Genomic DNA, 26,641 nt, shown 5'->3' on the forward strand with positions numbered 1-26,641 from the left:
AAAAAAAGAACACTGATAAATTTTGTGGGACGAAAGAAAATAGAAAAATGTGATAAACTTTCTTGGACGAAGGGTCTATTTTGGAACGGAGGGAACATTTATTTAACATCACAAGTACTCTTACTATGTAAATCACATTTGATAAGAAGATTCTTCTCTATTTTTTCGAATTTTCATTTTTATATAAAAACAAACCGAAAAATGAAACTGCAGAACTTAACTGTGAGGAAAGAAGATTTAACTGGAAAGAACACAAAAATTTTAAAATTATGTTACTATTACTAAATATTCTCTTTTGTCTCGTTGAAAATAAATAACCAATTACAAAAAGTAGAAATACATTTACTTTTATGTTATTCAATTCATTTAATACACAAAATAAAACTACTACTACTACATACTCCCTCCATCCCATCTTAAGTAATTAATTATTTTTTCGGCACGTGTTTTGAGAAAATGATAAATACATAAAGTAAAGTAGGTAAGAAAATAATATAGATACGACTCTCTTTTATATTATTATATCTCATAAGTTACTTTCTCTTTAATTTAACTGTTTATTATCATATTTGCAAAACAATAGTTAAAAAGAAATCAATCGGTTGAGCTAAATTCTAATTAAACAATATAAAAGAAAAATAAGAAAAGGAATAAAGTTGAGTAAACTCGGAAGTGCACTCAGCTGAACTCACTGGGCCATATTCATTTATTCAGCGTAATCAAACTTGCCATTTCGCTCTGCAATTCGCCCCAAATCTCACAACCCTAGACCGCAAACTCCCAATTCCGTGAAGAAATCAACAAGAGATGGGCACTATGGGAAGAGCTTTCTACACCGTCGGATTCTGGATTAGGGAAACCGGCCAAGCCCTCGATCGCCTCGGCTCCCGCCTCCAGGGAAACTACCTTTTCCAAGAACAATGTAATCATGCAATTTCCCTCTTTCGCTTTACCTGCTAGATCTTTTTTAGCTCTGGTGCCTGCATTTCTTTATTTATCTAGTTTCGCCGTAATTTGAGGTCGGGGTTTTCAAGACTCGGTTTTTAATTTGTGAATCGAGGTTGGCGCTGCGATGTATGTTTTCGTGAGGTTACGATTTAGCTGTGTGAGAGAAACATTTGATCTAGGGAAAGTGTAAGGCGGAGAAGGATTGGGTCTAAATGATGGAATGGAGTGCGACATTTTCTAATCCCCCTTTCTTTCTGTTTAATTTAGAAGATTGTTTAATTTAGAAGATGGGGTTTTGGAAGAGGGACTCACCCATACCTTATCTTTGTAATTGCTAGGTTAATGAGCATTTGCTCTATGTATATTTCTTGTATCTTTAGCTCCCCATCTTGCCAACCATTTGGTGTTGTTGAATCAGTATTATTTCATCTGATACTGAATTCTAACAGACCAGTCACTTTTTCTCTTACTTATTGAAATGTGCTGACCGTTTGGAGGAGATGGATGGAAAGGATGTTGACGCAGGTGTGGCATGGATGACGGAACCACACAACTATAGTTTCTTTTTCAATTTCCTTTGTGTCTCAGTGGAGGGAATGTCATGGTGATTTATCATAAAATCCACAATGTATATCGTTTTCTCTGTACACATGTATGGATAATTGGATGGCGATTCATAACATTTGTGTCTGTTCCATTTGTTTTGTAGTATATCTTATTTGTACATTCTTCGGATATATTTGACACAACAATTTATTTCCAGTGTCAAGGCATAGAACACTTATGAACTTATTTGACAAAGCCCCCTCGGTTGCTAAGAATGCCTTTGTAGCCCCTAATGCGTCACTGACTGGGGAGGTTTATGTTGGACCAAGCTCCTCCATTTGGTATGGATGTGTTGTCAGAGGTATGGTCTTCGCTGAATTAAATATAGTTTCTTTTCTTGCCATGTTATAATTGAATTTCATTGATATACCGATATATAAATTACTACTCCACTATGAATTTTGTGCTCTAGAAAATGTCTTTTGGTCTGCAACTAACCTCTTCTAAGTAGCATAACTTATAACAAGAGAATTTAACCAATATTTAGTCATGTAAAATAGCACATGCAAAATAGCATATTTTACATGTACTGTAGAGTGTGCATGATTTAGTCATTTAAAATAGCATATTTTGCATTTACTGTAGAGTGTTCTTCATGCAGAGTCATTCATGCATTCTCTAATAGTCTCTTTTGACACTGTTCTTTCTTGAAGTCTTAGCATATACCCTGATACCCTGAGCTATTTCAGACCCAGTCACCCATGACCCAACTATAACCATCATTGTGGGATTAAGGTCACTATACAATCCATCTGATGGACCATTGCTCTATATTTCATTATGATGTATCTGAATTGCTTATGGTTCCTTTTCACATGTAGTAGTTTTTTACAATGATGGTCTTAGTTATTCTTTTTGTTACCATTTTGATTTTTGAGGTTTGCGTCACCTCTTTTGTTTAGTAATATTATGTTCATGGAGATGGATTGACATTGGTTGTTTATGTCATCACTACTGGTTCAATCATAGTCTTTAGGCACGGTTTTCTTGTGTGATAGTATTTTTTCAAGTTGAAATGGTCTCTGTGCAGGTGATGTGAACAGCGTTAGTATAGGAGCTGGAACCAACATACAGGATAACTCTCTTATTCACGTAGCTAAATCTAATATTTCTGGGAAAGTCTTGCCCATCCATATTGGTGACAATGTCACTGTTGGTTAGTATCATCAGATGACATTCTCAGATTATATTTCCTGCTCGGAATTTCTTGATCCCGAGTAATAATTTTTACATTGGGCTCTATAGGGCATAGTGCTGTCTTGCACAGCTGTACTGTAGAGGATGAAGCATTTATTGGTATGGGTGCCACATTGCTTGACGGGGTGGTTGTTGAGAAACATGCAATGGTTGCTGCTGGAGCTCTTGTCAGACAGAATACAAGAATACCCTCTGGAGAGGTTAGTAAGACACGTTGATGAGCTGTCTATTGTCTTGCCTTGTGAAGTTTTATATGCATAGAAGTGCCACTAGCTGTGTGAAGCTCTGTCGTTCTGGAACTCATCTTAAGATTCTCAATAGCTACTTAAACCATCTTCATTCGGGCCTTAAACATCTTTTCATGTTGGCTTCAAATCAGTGACTTAAATATCTAATTAGGGACTAATTAACCTTAGAGAAAGAGGCGTTTAAGGTGGCAATTGAAGGGTCGTTTCTGAATTTGTGATTTTTCAATACCAGATATGGGGAGGGAATCCAGCCAAATTCCTGAGGAAACTCAAAGATGATGAAATCGCTTTCATATCTCAGTCTGCTACCAATTATGCAAACCTAGCGGAAGCTCATGCTGCTGAAAATGCCAAGGACTTTGACAAGTCAGAGCTTGAGAAGGTTCTTCAGAAGAAATTTACTGGGCAGGACGGAGAATATGACTTAAAATCGGGTGTTGTTGGTTAGGCGTCAGCGTCACCATAACTTCAGCACAACGAATCTTAAGAGTTTCCTAATATGGAACATGTACCAGCTTTATGTTTTTTTTTTTCTTTTTTTTTTCTGTTTCCGATGGATTTCAAAAAGATGCCTGAGTTTTGCTATCTCTTCCAATAAATTCTGGGGCCAGGCTGAAATTTCAAAGGATCAATCCTGGTAGAAAGTAATTCTTATGCACGCCCTCTTCATCTTCCATTGATGAAAGACTTAGATATTGCTTGCTCCTTCCATGATTATCTGTTTCGACTTTATTAGATGCCCTTTCTTTTGATATATCTAGGGGAAGGCTTCAGGAAGCTGAGTTGTCATGTCTAAGAATTTGATATTGAGCTACAAGGATATTCATATTTACCATGAGTAGGCCATGAAAATGCTGTATTCTTTCACCAATAATGGGAGGCATAGTTCTGTTGTTTTTTGTTGAAACCTTGAGAAATTTGGCACTGTGGTAGCATTTTCTTAGCACAAATATGCATTAAACTTGTGCCCCTTTCTGGGTATGTGTTGCTTCTGCCTCTATTCATTTCTCTCAACTCTTAAATTGTTGCAATATTTACCGTTGAAGCTTTTGCTAATAAACTTCATATATCACAAAAAGAGCTGTTCTATCTTAAAAGTGGCATTGATTGAATTACATAATTGCTGTGATTTTCTAATTGGAGTTGATATTACACTGTGGATCTAACACCATCTTGACATTTGGTACTCACTGATATTGAAAGCTCAAGTGGCCTAAAAGATAACATTATCACACTGCAAGATAGACTTATTTAACTCTTGTAGAATGGTGATGGGGAATGTGAGTGAGATTCAACAGAACAACAGCCAACTTATTTGGAAACAGTAGACCAACAAATCTTCACAATGTTGTGCACATGCTAAATTCTTTCACATTTTCCGTTCGCACCTGATTCCATCTGTTTTTCCTTAGTTACAGAATGCAAATCATCTTGATTGTCAATGGTAATATGCTTTTTCTGAGAATTCAAAGTGGATTCTTTGTTTTCTCCATTGCTGTGGGACTGAGTGGATAACGGCAGCAATCCCTTCTCTCTGCAGCTGTCAATGGCTCCTCTAAACATTTCCTCTAACGTGTACTTGAACGAGAACCCCATTCCTTCCAGTTTCTTGGAGGAGAAGCTCACCACAGGTATGTTCTTGTCAATGCCTTCAAACCTGTCCATGAAAACATAACATTTTTGTTCTGTAACTTAGTCATAAAATTTAGGGGCCGGCCAAATCCGAGACTAGGCTTACTCAGTCGGGATGCTGTATTCAGGCCACTTTTCTCTGATCAAATTTGCTATGTCGTAGATAGTTGCATTGTGTGAGGAGCACATATATCTTCCCTCAGCTTTAGGGTGCTCGAACAAGAATATATGAGCCTCACATAGATCATCTACATGGACAAATTGATATGAAGCGAAAGGGTGACAACCAGGGAAAGCCCTTGATAGTGTATCAAAGGAGGAAGAAGCGTGAGGATCGGGATTGAGTCTACATTCGTGGGCTGTGTAATTAGTATAAATATTGTAAATAGTGTGTATTTTGTAAATAGGAGTGTGTATCTTGTAAATAGAATAAGGGGCGGTTATGATGCGCCTGTTTGGGGGGGGAAAGTCGGTTATTATGATTATTTCCCTATTAATAGTTTAGGAGATTATGATTGAAAGGGACATATATTGTATCAAGGAAAAGCCTGGGGCTTGGGCGGCACTGCCGATTGAATAAAGAATTTCTACAATTGTTTTCCTTTCAATTCTGTTCTTAACAATTGGTCCGACCTGTCGGATCCCGTCCTCACTTGAAAATGACGAGATCGCAAACGGAAAGGATGGAAGCGTTGGAAAAAGAGCAGCAAGGGATTCGAGAAGATCAGAGAGCGATGAAAGAAAGTCTGGAGATAATTACTGCTACCCTCACCGAATTATCGGTCGCCGTCAAAACTAAGTCGGAATCTCACTCCGGCGGAGGAGGGTCCAACAACGACGATGGTAACAAATCAGAGGAAGGTAGCGACACGGGCGAGAAACCCGACCAGGGGAAGAACAAAGGGGGTTTGCAATTGCCGTCGTTCGACGGAATGGACCCCATCGGTTGGCTAGCCCGTGCCAACCAACAGTTCGAGATAACCGGAACTGCGACGGAATCCCGAGTTGCAGCGGCGGTGGTGGCAATGGAGGGACCGGCTTTGTATTGGATGACTTGGCTGCGTTCTCGTAAGCCCTCCCTCACATGGAAGGAATTTTCGGAAGCATTGGTTTCTCGGTTCGATACTCGTTTCCAAGGGGACGCATTTGAGAGATTGGATGATATTAAACAAATTAAGGGAGTCGAGGATTACGTCAATTTGTTTGTTCAACTCTCAAGTCAAGTACCGGGCTTAACCGACGCTCATTATCTCGGCTACTTCATGAAGGGTCTTAAGGATCCAATACGAGGATTCCTACGCCTATTCAGGCCGACTGAACTGGAATCGGCAATGGAATTAGCACGTGATGTAGAAGATAATTTGGTTGCGATCCGTGGGGGAGGACGTACAAGTTTGAATTGGAATAATTCGACGCCAAGGAGAAGCGGCTGGAGTCGAAGCGGTTCAATGGCTTGGACTGACTCGATAGGAAGGCCAAGTCAGAATTTCACTAGTAGTAACTCACGTCCGGGTGAGAAATCTTCTATGTCAAGGGCCAGTGAAGCGATGCAGCATCCACAACGACCTCGTTTTACGAGGATCTCTTCGCAAGAATTGGCGGAATTAAAGGCTAAAGGGCTGTGCTTCCGTACTGTTAAAGAATATGGGCATCACCAGAAGGACGAGATTGAACGATTGGTGAAGGACATGTTATTGGCAGGGATTATAAGACCGAGTTCGAGCGCCTTCTCAAGCCCAGTATTGTTGGTTAAAAAGAAAGACGGGAGTTGGCGATTTTGTGTCGATTATCGAGAATTAAATAAGGTGACGGTACCGGATAAATACCCCATTCCGGTGATTCAAGAGATGCTTGACGAGCTGGCTGGGGCGGTCGTTTTCTCCAAAATTGATCTTCGATCCGGATATCACCAAATCCGAGTTGCATCCGAGGACGTACCCAAAACCGCATTCCGAACTCACAGTGGTCACTATGAATTCTTGGTCATGCCCTTCGGCCTCACGAATGCACCGGCGACTTTCCAATCCACTATGAATGACATGTTCAGGCCCTATTTGCGTAAGTTTGTGTTAGTTTTCTTCGACGACATACTCATCTACAGCCGTTCGTGGGAGCAGCATCGAGTGCACTTGGAAACTGTGCTTTGGATTTTACAAGAAAATCAGTTTTTGGCAAATCACAAGAAGTGTACATTTGGTTGTCGGCAAGTCGAATACTTGGGTCACATAATTTCGAAGGATGGAGTAGCAATGGATCCGGATAAAATTAAGGCTGTGCTAGAGTGGCCGAGACCTTCGAGTATACGCGAGGTACGAGGATTCTTGGGTTTGACTGGGTACTACCGCCGTTTTGTCAGGGAGTATGGCTTAATTGCGAGGCCATTAACGATGTTATTAAAGAAAGACGCTCCCAAAGGCTTTGAGTGGACTGTTAAAGCGGAAGAGGACTTCTGTCGCTTAAAGAGGGCTCTTACGGAGGCACCGGTGTTGGCATTGCCCCAATTTGATCGCCCCTTTGTTATCGAATGCGATGCTTCCGGAACGGGCATAAGGGCGGTACTAATGCAGGAGCGTCGACCGATTGCCTATTTCAGCAAATCTTTGGCTGATCGTACCTTGACAAAATCGGCGTATGAACGGGAAATGATGGGCCTCGCTTTAGCCGTTCAGCATTGGCGACCTTATCTACTGGGAAGGAAGTTTGTGGTGCGAACCGATCACCGGAGCTTGAAGCATTTGCTATATCAGAAGATTGTTACTCCCGCGCAGCAAGTTTGGATTGCTAAGTTGATGGGATATGACTTTGATATTGAGTATAAAACTGGAATTTCTAATGCTGCGGCGGACGCTCTATCACGACGGGACGGTGATGCCGAGTTGTCAGCATTAAGTAAGGCGGAGTGGCTGGGCTTCGAGGGGATCGAGAGCGAGCAACGGAGTGACGAGTATCTCAAGGCCATCATCGAATCAATTCAGCGGCAGCCGGACAGTAGACCGGGTTTTCGGTTGGTGGGAACGAAATTATTCTTTCACGATCGCATCACGCTACCGGCAGCATCGCGATGGATTCCCGAACTTCTTCATGAGTTCCATGATACCCCGTCTGGGGGACACGCAGGAGTATTGCGAACATATCGACGGATCGCAACCAACGTTTATTGGAAAGGTATGTTCCGTACTGTTAAAGAATATGTTGCTAAATGTTTGATTTGTCAAAAGATGAAATACGAGGCAATGTCGCCAGCCGGGTTGCTACAGCCGTTGCCTATTCCGCAACAAATTTGGGAAGATATTTCTATGGATTTCATCACATGCTTGCCTAAGTCGAAAGGATTTTCTGTGATATTGGTGGTGGTTGATAGGTTATCTAAGTATGCTCATTTCTTACCATTAAAGCCTCCGATCACTGCTCGCTCGGTGGCGGAAATCTTCATGAAAGAAGTGGTCCGCTTGCATGGAATTCCCAACTCCATTGTTAGCGATCGTGATTCCATGTTCATAAGTGTTTTTTGGAAAGAATTATTCGCGCAGTCCGGTACTCGCCTCAAGTTCTCTACAGCCTACCATCCTGAAACGGATGGTCAAACGGAGGTGACGAATCGGGTGTTGGAGACATACCTCCGTTGTTTCACTAGCGAGCAGCCCAAGCAATGGGTGAGATGGTTAGCATGGGCAGAATTTTGGTACAATACTTCATACCAAACCGCGGCGCGAATGACTCCCTTCGAGGTGGTATATGGTCGGCCGGCTCCAACTCTTCGCCGTTTTCTGCCCGGGGAGTGTAAAATGCCGGCAGTGGTTGAAACTTTGGCCAGCCGAGATGAAGTTTTGCAGCGACTTCGGGGAAATCTAATGCAAGCACAGCAGGAGATGAGCATTCAGGCCAACAAGCACCGTTGAGACGTAGAGTTTATGATTGGTGATAAGGTGTTTCTGAAGGTCCGACCGTTTCGGCGAGCCTCGTTGCGGGATGGTAAGGATCATAAGCTGTCGGCTAAGTTTTATGGGCCTTTCGAAATTCTTGCTCGGGTTGGGAGCAGAGCATACAAGCTGCGCCTTCCGGAAGGCAGCAAGGTACATCCGGTGTTTCATATCTCTCAACTAAAGAAGGTGGTGGGAAATCATGAAGTTACAACTGAATTTCCGGAATCTATAGAACTGCCGGTCTTGCCAATGCTCGAGCCAGAACAAATCTTGGCATTGCGGGTGATTCCAATGGGGGAACGTGAAGTTGAGCAACTATTGGTGAAATGGAAAGGTGAGGGTGAAGATGGGGCTACTTGGATCGACTTGCAACATTTTATGGGGCAATTTCCAGATTTTGACCTTGAGGACAAGGTCGATTCTAAGGGGGATGGAATTGATATGAAGCGAAAGGGTGATAACCAGGGAAAGCCCTTGATAGTGTATCAAAGGAGGAAGAAGCGTGAGGATCGGGATTGAGTCTACATTCGTGGGCTGTGTAATTAGTATAAATATTGTAAATAGTGTGTATTTTGTAAATAGGAGTGTGTATCTTGTAAATAGAATAAGGGGCGGTTATGATGCGCCTGTTTGGGGGGGGGGGGGAAAGTCGGTTATTATGATTATTTCCCTATTAATAGTTTAGGAGATTATGATTGAAAGGGACATATATTGTATCAAGGAAAAGCCTGGGGCTTGGGCGGCACTGCCGATTGAATAAAGAATTTCTACAATTGTTTTCCTTTCAATTCTGTTCTTAACACAAACTGTCCTTGCTTTATGATGGAGTAGTGAGCTTCTTCCCCTAGTTTAAATTGAGGAAACATTAGTTGAAAATGGACTTAACTCTAGACAGCCACCAGATACATGATATTCACCTGTAATAGGGGAGAGGGCTGTGAGTAAGCTTGGTGGGAATGTAGGTATAAGGGTCCAACCACCACTGGTGGTATGATGCTGATGAAGTTTATGTTACTCTCTTTAGCTGCTTCCATGGCTGCTTTCTCAGCCAAGATTTTAGACACAAAGTACATCTGCAGCAAAGAAGAAAATCATTTAATAGTTCCCACCAACAGCTGATAAAAAGAAAGAGTAAAAGAAGAATAACCCATCCAGTCATTTTCTTGGAGTATATGAATTCCAGATCACTCCAATTTGTTTCATCATAGGCTGGTTTCTGATGCTCTTCAACATCCACTGTCCCAGCTGAGTTTGTGAGTATTACTTTCCTGACAGTTTTGGCCTTGGCACATGACCTCATTATGCTCAGCATCCCATCAATTGTAGGCTTGATCACTTCATTCTTTTACACCATTTCCATCATTTCAATGTCCAAACCAATCTATACACATGGAAATGTATCTTTCAACAGTCTTACCTTCTATGTGAGTGGCCATGTGAAACACCCCTTCACAGCCTTGGACTGCCGCATCATAGCTTCCTTCTATGTTCAGGTCTGCTTTCCACAGTGTCAAATTGGTTTCTGCTCTTGCCAATTCTAGTAGGGGTTTTACCTTCTTCATGTTTCCTGCACAATTATATTGTTACTGAGCGGATACTTTTTAGTTTGCAAGATTATATCTCATGATTAAAAAAATGTATTGTTTGGTTCATCAGATTGAATCTCACGACTTAATCCTATATGGATAATCATGTGATAATTAGTCATAGTCAACTCCCTCCAACTAAAATAATCTTACAACTCAATTTTAGATTATCTAGGAAATCGAACACTACTATAGTATAGTTATTGTGATGACTAGCTATACCTTGATCACGGACGGTTGCGCGAACAATGTAGCCACGTTCTAGGAGTCTCATGACAATCCACGATCCGATGAAGCCGGACGCTCCGGTCACACATCGTGGTGGATTTAGGGGCCGGTGGCGTGGTGGTTGCATGTGGCATTTTTAGAATATGGTTTCCGTTGGATGTTGTTTGATTATTTATAAAAGTCCATATGTGCCAATCCACATAGTTGGTTGTACAACCAAGTGACGTTACTTACTATTCATGCTCCCAATTTGGCTAGTTTTGTTGGTTAAACTTTAGTAGTACTCCCTCCGGCCCACAAAGATTGTCTCACTTTGACCGGACACGGGTTTTAAGAAATGTAATGAAAAGTAAGTCGAAAAGTTTAATGGAATGTGGGTTCTACTTTTATATACTCCCTCCGTCCCTAAAAATTTGTCATTTATTTTCTGTTTCGCCCATCACTAAAAATTTGCCACCTTTCACTTTTACCATTTTTGATAGTGGACCCCACATTCCACTAACTCATTCTCACTCATATTTTATTTTAAAACTAATATAAAAAAGTAGGACCCACATGCCACTAACTTTTTCAACTCACTTTCTCTTACATTTCTTAAAACCCATGTCGGGTCAAATGGTGACAAATTTTAAGGGACGGAGGGAGTATTAATTTTATAATAAAATGTGAGTAGGAATGAGTTAGTAGAATATGAGGTGCACTACCAAAAATGATAAAAAGTGAATGAGACAAATTTTATAGGACAGACGAAAATGGAAAAATGAGACAATCTTTGTGGGACGGAGGGAGTATCTTACAAATACAGTAATTTTTACGATATACTCTCTTCGTCCCAAAAAAATGGACTATTTTTATCATTTTGGACTGTCCTCCAAATTAAACTAAGTCTAAATATAGAAAGTTTTTAATCAACACATCACTAATAAGGTAGACTCCACAATCCATTAACACTACTTCAACTACTTTTTTCCTCTCATTTACTTACTTTTTTCAATCTCTATTTTTTACCAATTACACTTTAAAAGTTAAAACCCGTGTCACATACAAGTTTGTCTATTTTTTTAAAATGGAGGAAGTAATTTTTTCCTTTTCTTTTCACGAGAACCGAATTTATTAGGAACTGATCACATTTCGCATGATTTCCTCTTTTGAGCATGTCTTAAGTTCTTTGTGATTCCAATTATGCCTAAAGAGTCAACATGTTGGTCCTAAGTAATGGTATGGACCAATGTTTGAATATCAGATCAAATTAAGGAAGTCATCAGTTCATGATTTAACTGGATTAAGTCTAAATACTGATACAATTGAAATACTGCAGGATAGAATATAATTAAATAATCCTCACTGTCACTCTTATTTTCAACTTTAATATTAATGCAACTCAAATCATCATTGATACTATTAGATTAATTTAAATTAAGAATTTTGTTCACAGTCTATACTCAACATATTGTTTTGGTTCATGCGATCGAATTCCAAATGTTCAATCATTTTTTAAAAGGCTAGTATGAACTATTCCAGAGAATGGCACACCACCAATAAGTCAACAAATCTCATCTACCAAAATCAATCATGTTCACAACTCCTTTTTTATTATTCATTCCATTATTGTACACCATCCCTATTCAATCACATTTATTAACAATTCTTAATTAATTATAAATTCAGCAAGACATGCTGGATTAGAATCATCCGTTGAATATATAAGATACAACATATATGATGCCATAAGATTAAATAGTCCAATATATATATAGTATAAAAGGGATATTGGCCCCTAATACATGAAAATTTTATAAACTTATTTTTTTCTTTAAACTTCAATTTGACATGGATGCTGAGTTCTTACACATCTATATTATTGAAATTGTGAATCCTGAATCACGAACCCAACTCAACATCCATGTTATTTTAATGTAGCCGAAATCCGTCGCGCTGGGAAATAATGATCACGGATAAAGTTCTTAATATCAACAAATTTTTTAAAAGTTTCATTATATCAGGAACCGATATCCTTAATTAAAACTCGACCCTTTGTTTAGAATATGCAATTTGGACGTGTATAATTCGGGCCAAAGCAATAATTAAGATTTAATTAAAGAATGGATATGAGTAGATTAAATAACTACCAAGAATCAGTCTCTATACATTATCATAATAATTTTTTTTTCAACCCAAAGAAATAGTCAAAACATCACAACTATATGTAACATAAAAAATACTCATAACATGACACCATATATAGAATTAGAAACCTCCTCATCACACACTACCTTACCAATAAAACCTACTCATTTTTTCTTCATCAACACAACAAATTAAACAACACCTCTCTCTCTATCTTTCAGATCAAAATCATCCATGTTTAGAGCTCTGAGCGTACGGAGGCAGGGCTACGAGCAGCTAGGCGAAGGAGACGAGCCGTCGCCATCAGCCTCTTTGATGCCAAAGCTGAGCCGAACAACAAGTGTGCCTACAAAAGTGATGAATTCCCCAAAAAGGGTGCCCACCGCGGCGCAAGAAGCCAACAAGGCAAGCAAAGTTCACCCCTTTTTTAGTATGTTTGAGACGAAACGGAGGAAGAAGGCGACGATGAAGCCGGAGTTTTCCCGGTATTTGGAGTATCTCAAGGAAGGAGGGGCATGGGACATGGCTGCAAATAAGCCTGTTATGTATTATAAATGAAAAACTACTAATGTTTTTTAATTAGCTTTGGGATATATGTTTAAGAGTGCAATCACATGGGTTATGTAATATTAATTGTATTTCGAATTTTTGGAGGTGATTAATATTGCAACAATGATTATTGCTTAATTAAGCTCACTACACCCTTTTTTTCTTGATTGTTGTTTTTTTGGACTTTTTGTGGTCGCATATTTTCAAGATTTAAGACTTTTTAAGGATGGTTATCAATCATTTTCTTTGGTAAGGGAAGAATCAAACATGATGAGATTTGATAAGCTATTTTACTACGGTTATTTCAAAATTTTCCCACTTTATTTTTCTATAAATAGTTACTGACCTTAAAATTTTAAATCAGAATATTTTAATTACGAAGAATGATATAATTCACTTTAACATAATTTCATTTTTTTCACTAGCACTATTGTCAAATTGGAGTTGAATTGAAATTGAAAAAGGGAAATAAATACAACCGACCATTTTGCTGGGCTAATTGCATTTTCACACGTTAAGTATTTCGTTGACCGGAACTCAAGAGCTCTAGGCGCTTAATTAATGTACTGCGAGGATGCTTGTAAATTAAAATTGTAAAAAAGTCAGAAAATCGAAACTTGACACATTGTTTATTCGATTTTTATATTACTTTTATTTTACATTTATTAGTTATAAAATTTGAAGGCTTCAAAAATTTCCCAATCGATCATGAACGACTAATTTTGGATATAATTTAATTTTATATTATTTTTATAATTATGTCGTTCCAGAATACCTATACCTATACTTTATTTATCATTGAAATTGTGGTCGCTTGTGGGATAGGAAGTCATAGGTGAGTGTCTGAAGCCATTCTTTTTAGTACTACAAGCTTAGATTTTTACCTATATTTATTGCCTAGAAGAACATTAGCTAAAACAGTGTTTGCTAGATTCATTTCAAGTACGTGTGCCATTGGCTGGTTATCGATTCATAATAATGTCACCTATTGGTAAGAGCACGCTCATCTTCCTTCAACATTAGATTCAATTTCATCTTCATTATTTTCTTCTATTTTCTCTTTTCGACGTTGATATTAGTGACACTCTCATCTCATCTCTCCTCTCCTCTCCTCTCCTCTCCTCTCCCGAACTTTTGCAGAAACAGCAAGGCGACTCGGGAAAAGAAGATGGAGATTGTTCGATTTCTGCCACATCGATGATAGGTTCGGGCATCTTATTGTACTCTTACTTACACGGTGATAACGGATCGTCTTCCCAAAGCTCAGCACAAGCTTCAGAGACCAACCGTGGCCCAAACAAGTGAACGATAGTGTAGTCGAGGCCACAGCCATACTGTAGGAACAATAGTCATAATAATAGAAAAACAAGGGGTTAAACACCACATCTTGTGAATACCAACTGAGTAGCTACTATACAGAGGCAATTAAATGCCAACATATGAATCTTTTTGTGTTTTTTCCAATAGAGAGAGTCTACACTTCACGTAGAGCTTGATGTAAAAGATTGGCTCGTTACATGCCAAATTCTTTAGCAAATTTTTGATTCTTACTGATAAATATGATGGTTTTTCTTAAATATTTTGAAGCTTAGCTCAATTCAGACAATGCCCAAGATGGCTGCTATAAAACCAAGAATATCTTCATGGGTCAATCTTGTTAATTTCCAGATGTACACAAAAAAAAAAAATCATTTCATTCAATACAGAAACAGTCCACAAGCAAAAATGAACCTAGAAATAGTCTATATACTAAAAAAGGTACCATGCAAATATAGAGCACATAAAAGGCCAGAAATTCAAATAAGATGCATCAACCAAGTGCTCAAATGTGACACTGCCCGACAAAAGAAGGTTACAAAGATTAGATGAACATCAAGAAAGTAATAGCTGTCTTAATTCACGGAACATAAATCGCTGAGAAGAAAAGTTCTATGCTGCCATGTGATCCTCATGCCATTATTTTGGCTGACCTTGCATAGAGGCTGTCCACAACCTTCTCCATGTTTGATATGGTCTCCAAAGTCGCTGGGTAGATCGCGTCAGTCTTGGGATCATCGAATATGATCAGGCATCCGGCACCCTGGTCTAGAGTCCCTGCAAACTTCTTATCCAGAATCATCTGAGATAGTTTCTTCTCAACTTGGTGGGATGGCAACTCGATTAACTCAGCAATGTGGGCAATCTCGACTCTTGAGAATGGCTCGATCAACCTGCAAAGATTCTGCTCCTGTAGTGTGTCATAGAGGGCGGAAAGGTGCCTGTGGACAATTGGATCCTCGTCCAACTCATTCTTGAAATTCTGCAGGGCAGTCTCAAAGAGCTTCAGAGAGCGCTTTGAGTGAGCATCAGCAATGGCCTTCATTGCATCTAGTTCTGGTCCTTTATACTGCAAACCAACCTTGGGCGATGATATAATTCCTGCCACGTCCTCGGCCTGGTTCACCATAATTTTGCACAGAAGCATATACTTAAGGCCGTAAATTGCCTGGGGATCTGCAAGGGTGTTGAAAGCTTCAAATGCTTCAAAGAAGTAGCTGTATGCCGTTTTGTAGTCCTTCTCTTCAGCATGTAGAATTCCACTCTGCAAATCTATGGTGCCCTGCTGCGCTGGGGGCACATACACCGCATTTGCTGCTGTTCTTGCAGCAGTAAGTGCAGCCTTGGCTTTGGGCAGGTTTCTCAGGGCAAAATGGAGTTTGCTCTCAAGCAAGTCAATTTCCACAAGCAGCAGCTTGTCATCTAATCTTCTAACCTCCTTAATGAGACCCGAAAGGAGATTCAGTGCTTCTGAATATTCCTTACTTTCCATCAAAAGAGCAGCAAGCCTAGCCTCAATTCGTTGACGGAGAAAAGTTCGCTTCTCAGCCCTTGTCCATTGCACAATCTCCTTGCAGAGAGAGATTTGGAGATCAGAGGTCCCAGGTATTTTAGCAACTGAATCGATAATACCACGGACAAGCTTTGCCGTTTTTGCTTTAGGAATCAAGGAAAAGAAAGGCCGCAATTTAGTAAGTAGGCTCTGCAGTTCTTCTGCTCGGCCAACTTCCCTCAGACGATCTGATAGGTCAGTAATAGCCAATTCTTTGATCTTTAAGGCTTCTGGAGAAGATGAAGGATCTTCAAGGATCCCATAAAGGAGAGGGATGGCCTCAGCCGCAGTTTTCTCTTTAGCAGCACCAATCGAATCCTCAGTAGCAGGAACACGTTGGGACGACATAACTACCACTTTCAGAAGGAGGTTCTGCCAGATTTTAATTCATAGTTACTAACAAAATCTACAACAATGTCACAAATCACAAGCGGAACAAGCAAGACAAATTAAACTGATCCGTAAATTCATTGTTCCATGAGACTTCAGCTCTGAAATTCAAAAGGCAACAGAGTAAATAAAACCAAAATCTGAGCCAATTACAATCGTGTTCAACAGGAAATCAATTAAAAAACCAATATAAAGACGGTAGAGCACTCTCTCACAGTTCCTCAAATTTTCCATCACTCTTTCCTATAGATCCCATTTTTCCTTTCGAGATCAAAATTTCAGCTGAAGTTATGAATAGCACTGGAGCCTACTGCTTCAAGCAATCAAACTTCAATTTCACAAATACTTCCTCCAAATATATCAATCAAGCATATAAAATACCACAATGTCGAAGTAGTCAATTAGGGTAAGGGGAACGAAAACGAAACTGAAAATCATGAATCCATAACACACGCAAATTAGACAGATAAATAAATAGCATAAAGCAATACAATAATCGCATACTCAAAATCCTAAACGAGGAAAGCTTACAAGTAAATGCCAGAGCAAATCCACCGCCGGCGCCGATGCGAAGAGAGAGAAAAATAGGAAGCAAGAAAACTGATAGATTCGAAATAAATTAAACCATTTCTTGATGAGAGGGGCAACTCCTCAATTTGGGCCGTGGAGTCTTTGAGCCCATAAACAGAGAAGGCTGATGGGCCTAATGAAATACCGGAAACGCCCTTCATCAAACGACGTCGACATGACACAGTCGAACAGATAACGTTCAGTTTTTTTAGCTATGGAGTTTGCAAGCTTTCCCCACGCTTGAAAAAACAGCGACGGCGGTTGGAGGCGGCAGATACGGCGGAGATGTGTATCGAATTTTGCCTGTGAACTTGAAGAAAGCCTAAAATGAAGGAATTAGCTCTGCAGTACAGCATTCCCCTCTCTTCCACCACAAAACTAGGAATTTTCCAACGGAGAAATTTTCCCCAATTTCAGTCCACTGGGAATAGGCGTGTAAATTACAGCTCTGCCGCCGCTGGCAGCCGGAGAAAATCGAGCAAACCTCTACAAGTCGAAGGAATTGAAGATGGATTGCGCAGCAGTAGGTATTACGTGCAGAGCAAAGATGAGGAAGAGGAAGTAGAAGAGGATGAAGATGGAGATGAAGCGACTTCGTCGTCGATGCTCCTGTCATTGAGCATAAAGCCTGACAGGAACATTGCTTTGCTGGACGATTACGAGATGGAAGAGATGGATTACGTCTCCGACGACCCCAATCACCGGAGCGGCTACGTGGCGGTGGTCGGAAAGCCAAACGTCGGGAAGAGCACTCTGTCGAATCAAATGGTCGGTCAGAAGCTGTCAATCGTCACTGACAAGCCTCAAACAACTAGACATCGTATCCTTGGAATATGCTCTAGCTCGGATTATCAGGTTAGCTTTTTCTCTTGTTTTGATGAAGATTTTATTTGAATCATGCTTAGTTCTTCTAACAGTTGATGGAATTGATGATTGATTGTGTTTCTTGTTTTTTTATGGTGTTATCTACCGTTGTTAATAAATTGATGTAATTTTGGGGATTCTGCGTAGATGATTCTGTATGATACACCGGGTGTTATCGAGAAGAGAATGCATAAGTTGGATTCTATGATGATGAAGAATGTGCGGAGTGCTGCCATTAATGCAGACTGTATTGTCATTGTTGTTGATGCTTGTAGGGCGCCTGAAAAGGTACTATTGTTTTTTCATTTTTGGAAGAGAGTTTCAGTTTTATGTCTTCTTTGAGTTGAAATATTTATCTGTTATCAGATTGATGAAGTGTTGGAACAAGGAGTTGGAGATCGGACGAGTAAGTTACCCACCTTGCTTGTTTTGAACAAGAAGGATCTGATCAAACCTGGGGAAATTGCAAAGAAAATCGAGGTATATATTGCTCTTTTTATGTTGGTATCCTGAAAGATTTAAAGAAGTTGATCAATATTGTCACAAGTCCCCGATGATATTCTGTTAATGAAAGCATGGTTGGGCCTAGTGACGTTAGTGAGTGCAGAGTGCTAGATATATGCTGTGGTTGTGTCACATTATGTTGCCCAAGATTTCGGGTCTCGATATTCACAGTTTAACCTGCAAGATGTAGTTTTCTTCCTCAAAACCAGTACAGGCATCCATGCTTCAAGTACGTTCGTGTAAATACAAACATGGTTAACTATCACTTCTCTTGCAGTGGTATGAGAAGTTTGCGGATGTTGATGAGGTCATACCTGTGAGTGCCAAGTTTGGCCACGGAGTGGATGATGTCAAGGAATGGATTCTATCTAAACTTCCAAAGGGACCAGCTTATTATCCTAAGGTGTGTATATTATGTTTCCAATATATTTCTGAATTTTTTTAAAAAAAGATTTCCAGAAGGTGTAATTGTGGCTTTGGAATGATTGGCTTTTATCTCTTTAATCAGAAATCTATTTAATAGTACACGGGTTCGAGCCATGACCAATTGTTTGGTTAATCCTTTCAGAAGGTAAAGGATCTACATTTGAGATCATCAAGTTATTACTTGTCTTCAGGATATTACTAGTGAGCACCCCGAGAGATTTTTTGTGGCTGAAATTGTCAGAGAAAAAATCTTTATGCAGTACCGAAACGAAGTCCCTTATGCTTGTCAGGTAACCTACACTTGAAATTGTTAAAGAAATTCAAGATATCCATAAAATTGTCGATGATATTGTCTTATTTGTTTACTGTGACATTTTGTACAACCGGACAGGTTAATGTTATTAGCTATAAAAGTAGGCCTAACGCAAAAGATTTTATCCAAGTAGAGATTGTTGTGGAGAAGAACTCACAGAAAATTATCCTTATTGGAAAGGTAATCTTTCTATCGATGAATACACATGATCTCCTGCACTCTTTATATCTCTGGTTGTTTTGATTTCGGTTAGAAGTTAGATAGAGAAGCAATAAATGATCCCTCTTAAGGATTCATATTCTTAATAATCTTGTTGTTGATCACATGCTATTAGGGCTGTCAAATCGGGTACCCGCGGATACCCGATCCCGAATTTCCAAAAAAAAGGTATCCAATACCCGATCCGAAACTAAAATCGGATACCCGAATACTCGACTCGGGTATCCAGTCCCGATTTTTGAATTTTTTTTAATGGAAAATTAACTACAATGTACTGCACTGTTGTATACATATCTTCACTATTATATACTAGTAATGATCATATTTGGAAATGCAAAAAATTGCACAAGAACAAGGTACTGTACTACTAATCTATTACTATATACATACACATATACCAAGTATTCCCAAATAGGAAAATAACACTAACACAGTAACATATAAACCATGCAGTACTGTATATACCTAAACATACACACCCTAACGCATACACCATGTATATATTGCTGTATATACATAAACATACAACACACTAACACAGTAAAAATACATTGATTTTTGGGGTACTCTAACCCTAATTGAGACATAGTCAAGAGTTAAAAAACATTTAATTATCTAAATTTTAAAAAATCAGAATAACTAAATAATTTATAAAAATTTAAAAAAAATTAAATAAATCAGGTAATTCGGGCCGATACCCCATCATCCAAAAATCTCAATACCCGATCCCGATCCGAAACCCGAAAAATCGGATATCGGGTATCCAATTACCCGATTTTTCGGGTTCGGATATTGGGTATCCAATACCCGTTATCCATTTTGACAGCCCTACATACTATAAATATCGCAAATAAGTAAACTGAAAACTTTAGGATCCTTTTATTGAAACATGGTTTGAGGCCAAAATGTCAATATTGATAGAAAGGAAAATTAAGACTAGCAATCAGAAGGAATATGTAGGTTTGTATTCCTCAATCTTCACTTTTCTTTTCAGTATAGGTGGTTAGCCTACATAATGATCTTATGATTCTCTTTTTACTCTCACTTCCTTCTTCCCATGACAATGGCTTGGTTCCTTATACTATTATCTATACCATAAAAAGAAAAGCTGAACTGCATAATATTGAAATTGCTAGCAACTAAATCCATTGGCAACTGTAATTAGGAAGGAAAAGCATTGAAGGTACTAGCAACAGCAGCACGGCTAGATATAGAAGATTTCTTGCAGAAGAAAGTTTTCCTTGAGGTATGAACTTCCCCAATCGGGCAATCACGTCCTTCTCAAGAATATCCTTTTGAAATTTGAACCAACAAAATAACCTGTGCAGATAGAAGTGAAGATAAAAGAAAACTGGCGACAGAACGAAGGACTGCTCAAATTCTATGGATATGGTGGTCAAATACAAGCTTTGTGACACACATATGACCTTCGATTCGTACATATGCCGCGAGTTTTGCTCATGGCCAAGTTTTGGTGTGCACATATTTGGGACAAGAAATTGAGGAATACTATTGGAAGATCAGTTGCCATCATGCTGAAAGGAAGGTAAAGCCAACGGTGCTCATTGAGTGTTGGCTCATCGTTTGCCTCCCAAGGAAGGTGGCCGTGGTATTTGAACTTAGAAGTCTGATATAATATATCATAGGGGAGAGTCAAGTCTCTTGCATTTTGAAATACTTGTTGATTTTTGTCCATTCGTGTTTTGTTTTCTAGCTTAATTGTATCATTTATTATTTTGCAAAAAAATGTAGGGAATTTAATCCTCAATTCTTTTTTTTTTTGGTAATTACCAAGAGTATCCACCGCCGGGCCTAGTGACTATTTCTCAAGCTGATTTGTAGGCATCTCAATGGGTGAGACAACTGACCCAAGGATTTAAGGCTACTCCACACCTAAAGGCAGGGATCGATCCAAATGGAAGGATTGACAAGTCTCATGCCACTCGACCATACCTTTGGGTTCTAAATTCTTTTTTAAAACAAAAGGAGTGATGAAATCTTCATCACAAGTTAGTGTGTGTGGAGTGAGTGAGAGTGAGGGTTTGTCACATGATAGGTAGGAGACACCACGATACATGTCTTTACATATTAGGTGCCACTCATCACGCCTCAATTAATACATAGCCCCATTCAATGTTCCTTTTATGTTTCTTTTGTTTTTAACTTGGAAGAAAATAGTCATATTTTCAACTACGAAAAAGGTAAAAAGATAAATAAAGCAATGCAAGGAGCCAAAGAAGATTGCTTTAGTGCTCCAAGTTCCTTCATTTGTTACGTCGGTGCCGTGTAATAAATACCAGTGACCCACCATATTAATAAAATTACAAATTTGAAATCTCTATATTTATATTTAAAAAAAAAACTAGATTTCCCGTTAATTCCGGTACACATAGACATAACTGCAAAATATTAACTTCCCCAACCAATCCATCCTCTTTTATAAATATTTCAGTTTTCCTTTGTCTTGTTCAGAAAATGAAGCAGCATTTGTGTGTGTTCGTTTTCCTTCTTCATCTCCAACAAAAATGGCTCCATGCAAATGCAGACATGTTCATAAGAAGCAGAGGAGTCCATTTCATGCTCAACGGCGCCCCTTTCTACGCCAACGGCTTCAACGCCTACTGGCTCATGTACCAAGCCTCCGACCCTTCTCAGCGCCCCAAAGTCTCGGCCGCCTTCCGCCAGGCCTCCTCCCACGGCCTCACCGTCGCACGAACCTGGGCCTTCAGCGATGGCGGCTACCGCCCCCTGCAGCAGTATCCCGGATCCTACAATGAGCAAATGTTCAAGGTCTCTCTAAAAAAAAAAAAAAAGTTTTTGTGTGTTTTGTGTTGGCATAGTGACTGGTGGTTACTTTAAGTTTGAGTCAGTCTCTTTAAATTGTTGATTTTTAATTGTTTTTGAAGGGGCTGGATTTTGTAGTGGCAGAAGCAAGGAGATATGGGATTAGGCTGATATTGAGTTTGGCTAATAATTATGAGAGTTTTGGTGGGAAGAAGCAGTATGTGAATTGGGGTAGAAGCAGAGGGCAGTATCTCACTTCTGATGATAATTTCTTCACAAACTCTATGGTTAAAGGCTTCTACAAGAATCACATAAGGGTATATTAACACACTCATCACTTCTTGTTTCTAGCAAAAAACTCAAATCAAGATTTTGTCATGATTTGTGTGTGTGTGTGTGTGTGTTTTTTTGTTTTGCAGAGTGTTGTGAACAGATACAACACATTCACTGGAGTGATCTACAAAAATGATCCAACAATCATGGCTTGGGAACTCATGAATGAGCCTAGATGCACCTCTGATCTCTCAGGCAGAACTATTCAGGCATGGATAATGGAGATGGCTTCTTATGTGAAGTCCATAGACAGAAACCATTTGGTCGAAGCCGGCTTGGAAGGCTTCTACGGCCCATCATCGCCTCAGAGAAGCAGATTGAATCCGGTCTCCAACATCGGGACAGACTTCATAGCAAACAACATGGTTCCCGCGGTTGATTTTGCAACCGTGCATTCCTATCCCGACCAATGGTACGTTACTACTACTCGAAACTCACTTGTTAAAAATGAATATGCAGAGTTTGTGACATTTTGTTGTTTTGTGTGAGTAAAAAAGGCTATCAAACACAAATGATCAGAATCAGGTGTCTTTCATGAGCAAATGGCTTGACATACACATTCAAGATGCTGAGCGCGTCCTGCGGAAGCCTATACTGATAGCAGAGTTTGGGAAATCGCGGAGAGACAGGGGGTTCAGCACGTACGAGAGGGACGTGCTGTTCAGCGCAGTGTATTTGAAGATCTACGCGTCTGCCAAGCGCGGTGGAGCTGCTGGTGGGGGTCTCTTCTGGCAGCTGCTGGCCCCGGGCATGGACAGCTTCGGAGACGGGTACGAGATCATCCTGAGCGACGAGAGGCAGAGCTCGACCGCAAACCTGATAGCACAGCAGGCTCATAAGCTGTACCAGATCAGAAAGTGGTTTTGGAGGAGCATCAAAGGGAGACACATCCACAACTGATTACTGACTCTCTATCTCTTGTCTTGTCTCTCTTTCTTTGGGATGGATCATGGAGGATGGTGTTCATCCAGGAGAGTATGTTAAGCAAGAAACAAGAGAGAGATTTACTATAAGATTTGGATGCAGCTGTAGAATTATATAGTAGTATGATGTTTGAGTGAGTTCAAGATGAATGTGTGATATTTTTAATGTATCCATCCTTCATAGCTAAAGCTACTATGAGCTCTTGACAATGTATAATAAGACATGTATTGCAATGCAAATATTTGACTAATCACAAAACTTATATTCACAATATCGAATGAATGGAACATTAAAACCTAAAATGAGGTAGACAGTAAGCTCTAATATTACTCCAAAATCAATCAAATTTTTGGTTTTGAGTAAAAAATATACATCTTTTTCAGATTTACACTAAAATAAAATAAAAAAATATACTTCCTCAGTTTAGTGTATATGATTGGAGTAAAATCATTTGTTTCCTAAAAATAGTTTTTAGTCCGTTTAATTAAAATAGAAACTCTCTATTTTATAAAATGGGCCTCATAATCCACTAACACTAATTCCTCTATTTTTTTTTCTTCCTCTCTCTTACATTATCTATTTTTTTCTCTTCACCTCTCTTTTTTTTATACCATTTTTCGTTAAATCCGTGTCATTTTCAAAGTTTCTAGTTTTAGGAAAAGTAGGAAGTATTAATAACATTTATACAAAAATGAGTTTGTGTTTAATATAAATGGTCGCGGAAGCTTGAGTGTGAAAAGCATAAAAAATGGAGGAAAAATTAAATTTAGAATCATATTGTAGAATTTCAATTTATTTTCCTACTCAATTATTATAACTAAATAAACAAACTAAGTACTTTATTGGAACTAAATTGCTTACTACATTTTCTTTATTAACTGTTCAAGAATCTAGGATACATTTTGAATAGCAAATTGACATTCTTCTCATATTAGCAAATTAATTATATTGATGTGTCTATTTTTAAACATGGTGTTACAGTTGAGGTCTCTTGTTAGAAGAAGATTATATACGACATCATGCTTAGCCTACGCTGATTCCACACAAATTTGTTTTCGGGAAGATGGCATGGAAACGAACATACTGCAGCTCAATTCCCAGCTGAAGGAACTCGTAAAAGCCGGCGACTTGAGAAGAGCCCGCCACATGTTTGACGGATTGCCTCAGAGAGATGAGATATCCTGGACGACTATGATCTCGGGCTATGTGAGTGCCTCAGATTCATCTCAAGCGTTGTCTCTGTTTTCCAAAATGTGGGTCGCCCCGAATACCCGAATGGACAACTTCGTCCTCAGCCTCGCTCTCAAGGCGTGTGGGCTGAATGTGAACGTGAATTTTGGGGAGATTTTGCACGGCTATTCGGTCAAAGCTGGTTTCTTGAACTCTGTTTTTGTAGGGAGCGCGGTTCTTGATATGTACATGAAGAATGGTAGAGTTTTGGAGGGTTGTAGAGTGTTTGATGAGATGCCGTTGAGAAATGTAGTATCTTGGACCGCCATCATCACAGGGCTTGTTCGTGGTGGTTGTGGCTTGCAGGGGCTTTCCTATTTCACGGATATGTGGAGGGATGGTATCGAGCATGATACGTACACGTTTGCCATTGCGTTGAAGGCCTGCGCTGATTTGCAGCTCTTGAAACATGGGATGGAGATTCATGCTAGGACGATAAAGGATGGTGTGAATACGCCCTCGTATGTGGTCAATAGCCTTGCCTCAATGTATAACAAGTGTGGGAAACTAGCTTACGGTTTGCATCTGTTTGAGAACATGAGTGAACCTGATGTGGTTTCCTGGACGTCTGTGATAAATACGTATGTTCAGGCAGGGAATGATCGTCAGGGAATCAAGGCTTTCGTGAGAATGAGAGAGTGTGGTGTGTGTCCTAATGAGTACACTTATGCTGCAGTGATTTCTAGCGTTGCAAATGTTGCACGAATTATTTGGGGACGACAGTTGCACGCCCTTGTTCTGCAGCGTGGTCTTGCAGATTCGTTATCTGTAGCGAATTCGCTCATGACAATGTACTCAAAATGTGGGCAGGCGAGTTCAGCTTCAGCAATATTTTGCGAAATGGGAAGAAGAGATGTAATTTCTTGGAGTACTATTATTGCAGGTCATGCACAAGGGGGTGATGGAGAGCAGGCCCTTGAGCTTCTTTCATGGATGAGGAGGGAAGGGCCGAAACCGACTGAATTCGCTGTTTCTAGTGTACTGAGTGCCTGTGGAAGTATGGCCATTCTTGAACAGGGTAGACAGCTTCATGCTTATGCTCTGACTGTTGGTTTGGATCAAACAGCGCTTATACGAAGTGCTTTAATAAGTATGTATTCGAAATGTGGGAGCTTACAAGATGCTGAGATGACTTTCTCTCTGTCACAGAACGACGATATAGTGTCATGGACAGCCATGATCAATGGCTATGCTGAACATGGGCGCAGCCGAGAAGCCATTGATCTGTTTGAGAAGCTTCGTCATTTTGGTTTTAGGCCAGACCCCGTTACACTCATTGGCGTTCTTAGCGCTTGTAGCCATGTGGGACTTCTTGATCTCGGCTTTCACTACTTTGATTCATTGACAAAAGAGTACAACATAGCTCCTTCAAAAGAGCACTACGGTTGCATGATCGACCTCCTATGCCGGGCTGGAAGACTGCAGGAAGCTGAGAATATGATCAGAAGCATGCCTGTGGAAAGGGATGATGTTGTTTGGTCAACTCTCCTTAGAGCCAGCAGAGAACACGGTGATGTTGAGCGTGCAAGGACTGCAGCAGAGCAGCTGCTCCAACGGGATCCAGATTGTGCAGGGACGCATATCACACTGGCTAATATCTATGCCTCGAGAGGCAAATGGAGCGAAGCAGCAGAGGTGAGGAAACTGATGAAATCAAAAGGTGTCATCAAGGAAACTGGCTGGTCTTGGATCAAAATCAAGGATCAGGTTTCTGCATTTGCTGCCGGTGACAAAAATAATCCACTGTATGAAGATATACACTGCATTTTGAAGTTGATAGCTTCAAAAGATGATCTCACCCTACAAGAACTTGCTTCAATCCTATCTTTTACAGAGGTTAGTTAGCAAATATTGGACTCCTTCAAGAAACTATCTATGAGAAAGGTCAGCTTCTTTCGATCAAGAATGGAAACTGGCACCAGAAAGAAACATGCCATCAGTTCTTCCAGCACCAAGCATAATGCCCACGTCAGCGTCGAGTCACTGAGCTTCGAAAAAATAACTTTACTTTTAAGGAAGAATCGCGCTAGTTGGGGCTAAAAATCTCATGGATCAATGCTCTGATGAAAGATTTCTTGATTTATAGTACAAAAGTTCTATTGTTTGTTTTCTTCTTCTTCTTCTTCTTCATAGTTTCTTTCAATGCATTAAGGATAAAAGTTTAAAATCTT

The 26,641-nt window shown here is 39.7% G+C and overlaps 5 protein-coding genes and 1 pseudogene across 5 annotated transcripts; 4 read left to right on the forward strand and 2 right to left on the reverse strand.

Annotated features, from left to right (window-relative positions):
* Positions 1-675: 675 nt before the first annotated feature.
* Positions 676-3,710, forward strand: LOC121771441 (gamma carbonic anhydrase 1, mitochondrial-like). The gene is made up of 5 exons (XM_042168227.1): positions 676-922; positions 1,712-1,855; positions 2,585-2,710; positions 2,800-2,951; positions 3,232-3,710. Exons 1-5 carry the CDS (start codon positions 808-810, stop codon positions 3,445-3,447), a joined length of 753 nt encoding a protein of 250 aa, XP_042024161.1. The 5' UTR covers positions 676-807; the 3' UTR covers positions 3,448-3,710.
* Positions 3,515-10,502, reverse strand: LOC121770310 (annotated as a pseudogene).
* A 4,314-nt stretch (positions 10,503-14,816) lies between these two features.
* Positions 14,817-16,982, reverse strand: LOC121771824 (26S proteasome non-ATPase regulatory subunit 11 homolog). Its single transcript, XM_042168716.1, has 2 exons — positions 16,835-16,982; positions 14,817-16,285 (listed from the first exon to the last, which is right to left on the reverse strand). Exon 2 carries the CDS (start codon positions 16,259-16,261, stop codon positions 14,993-14,995), a length of 1,269 nt encoding a protein of 422 aa, XP_042024650.1. The 5' UTR covers positions 16,262-16,285; positions 16,835-16,982; the 3' UTR covers positions 14,817-14,992.
* Positions 16,983-17,064: 82 nt separating this feature from the next.
* Positions 17,065-20,989, forward strand: LOC121771822 (GTPase ERA-like, chloroplastic). The gene is made up of 8 exons (XM_042168715.1): positions 17,065-17,728; positions 17,885-18,025; positions 18,104-18,217; positions 18,519-18,644; positions 18,859-18,957; positions 19,059-19,160; positions 20,365-20,445; positions 20,528-20,989. The coding sequence occupies exons 1-8, from the start codon at positions 17,201-17,203 to the stop codon at positions 20,612-20,614; spliced, it is 1,278 nt and encodes a 425-aa protein (XP_042024649.1). The 5' UTR covers positions 17,065-17,200; the 3' UTR covers positions 20,615-20,989.
* A 620-nt stretch (positions 20,990-21,609) lies between these two features.
* On the forward strand, positions 21,610-23,511 carry LOC121772611 (mannan endo-1,4-beta-mannosidase 7). The gene is made up of 4 exons (XM_042169783.1): positions 21,610-21,989; positions 22,106-22,300; positions 22,403-22,728; positions 22,814-23,511. The coding sequence occupies exons 1-4, from the start codon at positions 21,675-21,677 to the stop codon at positions 23,214-23,216; spliced, it is 1,239 nt and encodes a 412-aa protein (XP_042025717.1). The 5' UTR covers positions 21,610-21,674; the 3' UTR covers positions 23,217-23,511.
* A 529-nt stretch (positions 23,512-24,040) lies between these two features.
* On the forward strand, positions 24,041-26,618 carry LOC121771250 (putative pentatricopeptide repeat-containing protein At3g47840). Its single transcript, XM_042168030.1, has one exon. The coding sequence runs from the start codon at positions 24,192-24,194 to the stop codon at positions 26,313-26,315; it is 2,124 nt and encodes a 707-aa protein (XP_042023964.1). The 5' UTR covers positions 24,041-24,191; the 3' UTR covers positions 26,316-26,618.
* The last annotated feature ends 23 nt before the right edge of the window (positions 26,619-26,641 follow it).

This window comes from Salvia splendens, chromosome 16, assembly GCF_004379255.2.
Source record: "Salvia splendens isolate huo1 chromosome 16, SspV2, whole genome shotgun sequence".
Classification (NCBI taxonomy): domain Eukaryota; kingdom Viridiplantae; phylum Streptophyta; class Magnoliopsida; order Lamiales; family Lamiaceae; genus Salvia; species Salvia splendens.

Excerpts from the sequence above, each read along its gene's own strand:
- LOC121771441 (XM_042168227.1), top strand. The coding sequence starts at position 808 with ATGGGCACTATGGGAAGAGCTTTCTACACCGTCGGATTCTGGATTAGG. Across the intron at positions 923-1,711 it reads CTACCTTTTCCAAGAACAAT|TGTCAAGGCATAGAACACTT; the intron begins GTAATCATGCAA and ends ATTTATTTCCAG. Across the intron at positions 1,856-2,584 it reads GTATGGATGTGTTGTCAGAG|GTGATGTGAACAGCGTTAGT; the intron begins GTATGGTCTTCG and ends GTCTCTGTGCAG.
- LOC121771824 (XM_042168716.1), bottom strand. The coding sequence starts at position 16,261 with ATGTCGTCCCAACGTGTTCCTGCTACTGAGGATTCGATTGGTGCTGCT.
- LOC121771822 (XM_042168715.1), top strand. The coding sequence starts at position 17,201 with ATGAAGGAATTAGCTCTGCAGTACAGCATTCCCCTCTCTTCCACCACA. Across the intron at positions 18,645-18,858 it reads GACCAGCTTATTATCCTAAG|GATATTACTAGTGAGCACCC; the intron begins GTGTGTATATTA and ends ACTTGTCTTCAG. Across the intron at positions 19,161-20,364 it reads AAATTATCCTTATTGGAAAG|GAAGGAAAAGCATTGAAGGT; the intron begins GTAATCTTTCTA and ends AACTGTAATTAG.
- LOC121772611 (XM_042169783.1), top strand. The coding sequence starts at position 21,675 with ATGAAGCAGCATTTGTGTGTGTTCGTTTTCCTTCTTCATCTCCAACAA. Across the intron at positions 21,990-22,105 it reads ACAATGAGCAAATGTTCAAG|GGGCTGGATTTTGTAGTGGC; the intron begins GTCTCTCTAAAA and ends TTGTTTTTGAAG. Across the intron at positions 22,729-22,813 it reads CATTCCTATCCCGACCAATG|GCTATCAAACACAAATGATC; the intron begins GTACGTTACTAC and ends TGAGTAAAAAAG.
- LOC121771250 (XM_042168030.1), top strand. The coding sequence starts at position 24,192 with ATGTGTCTATTTTTAAACATGGTGTTACAGTTGAGGTCTCTTGTTAGA.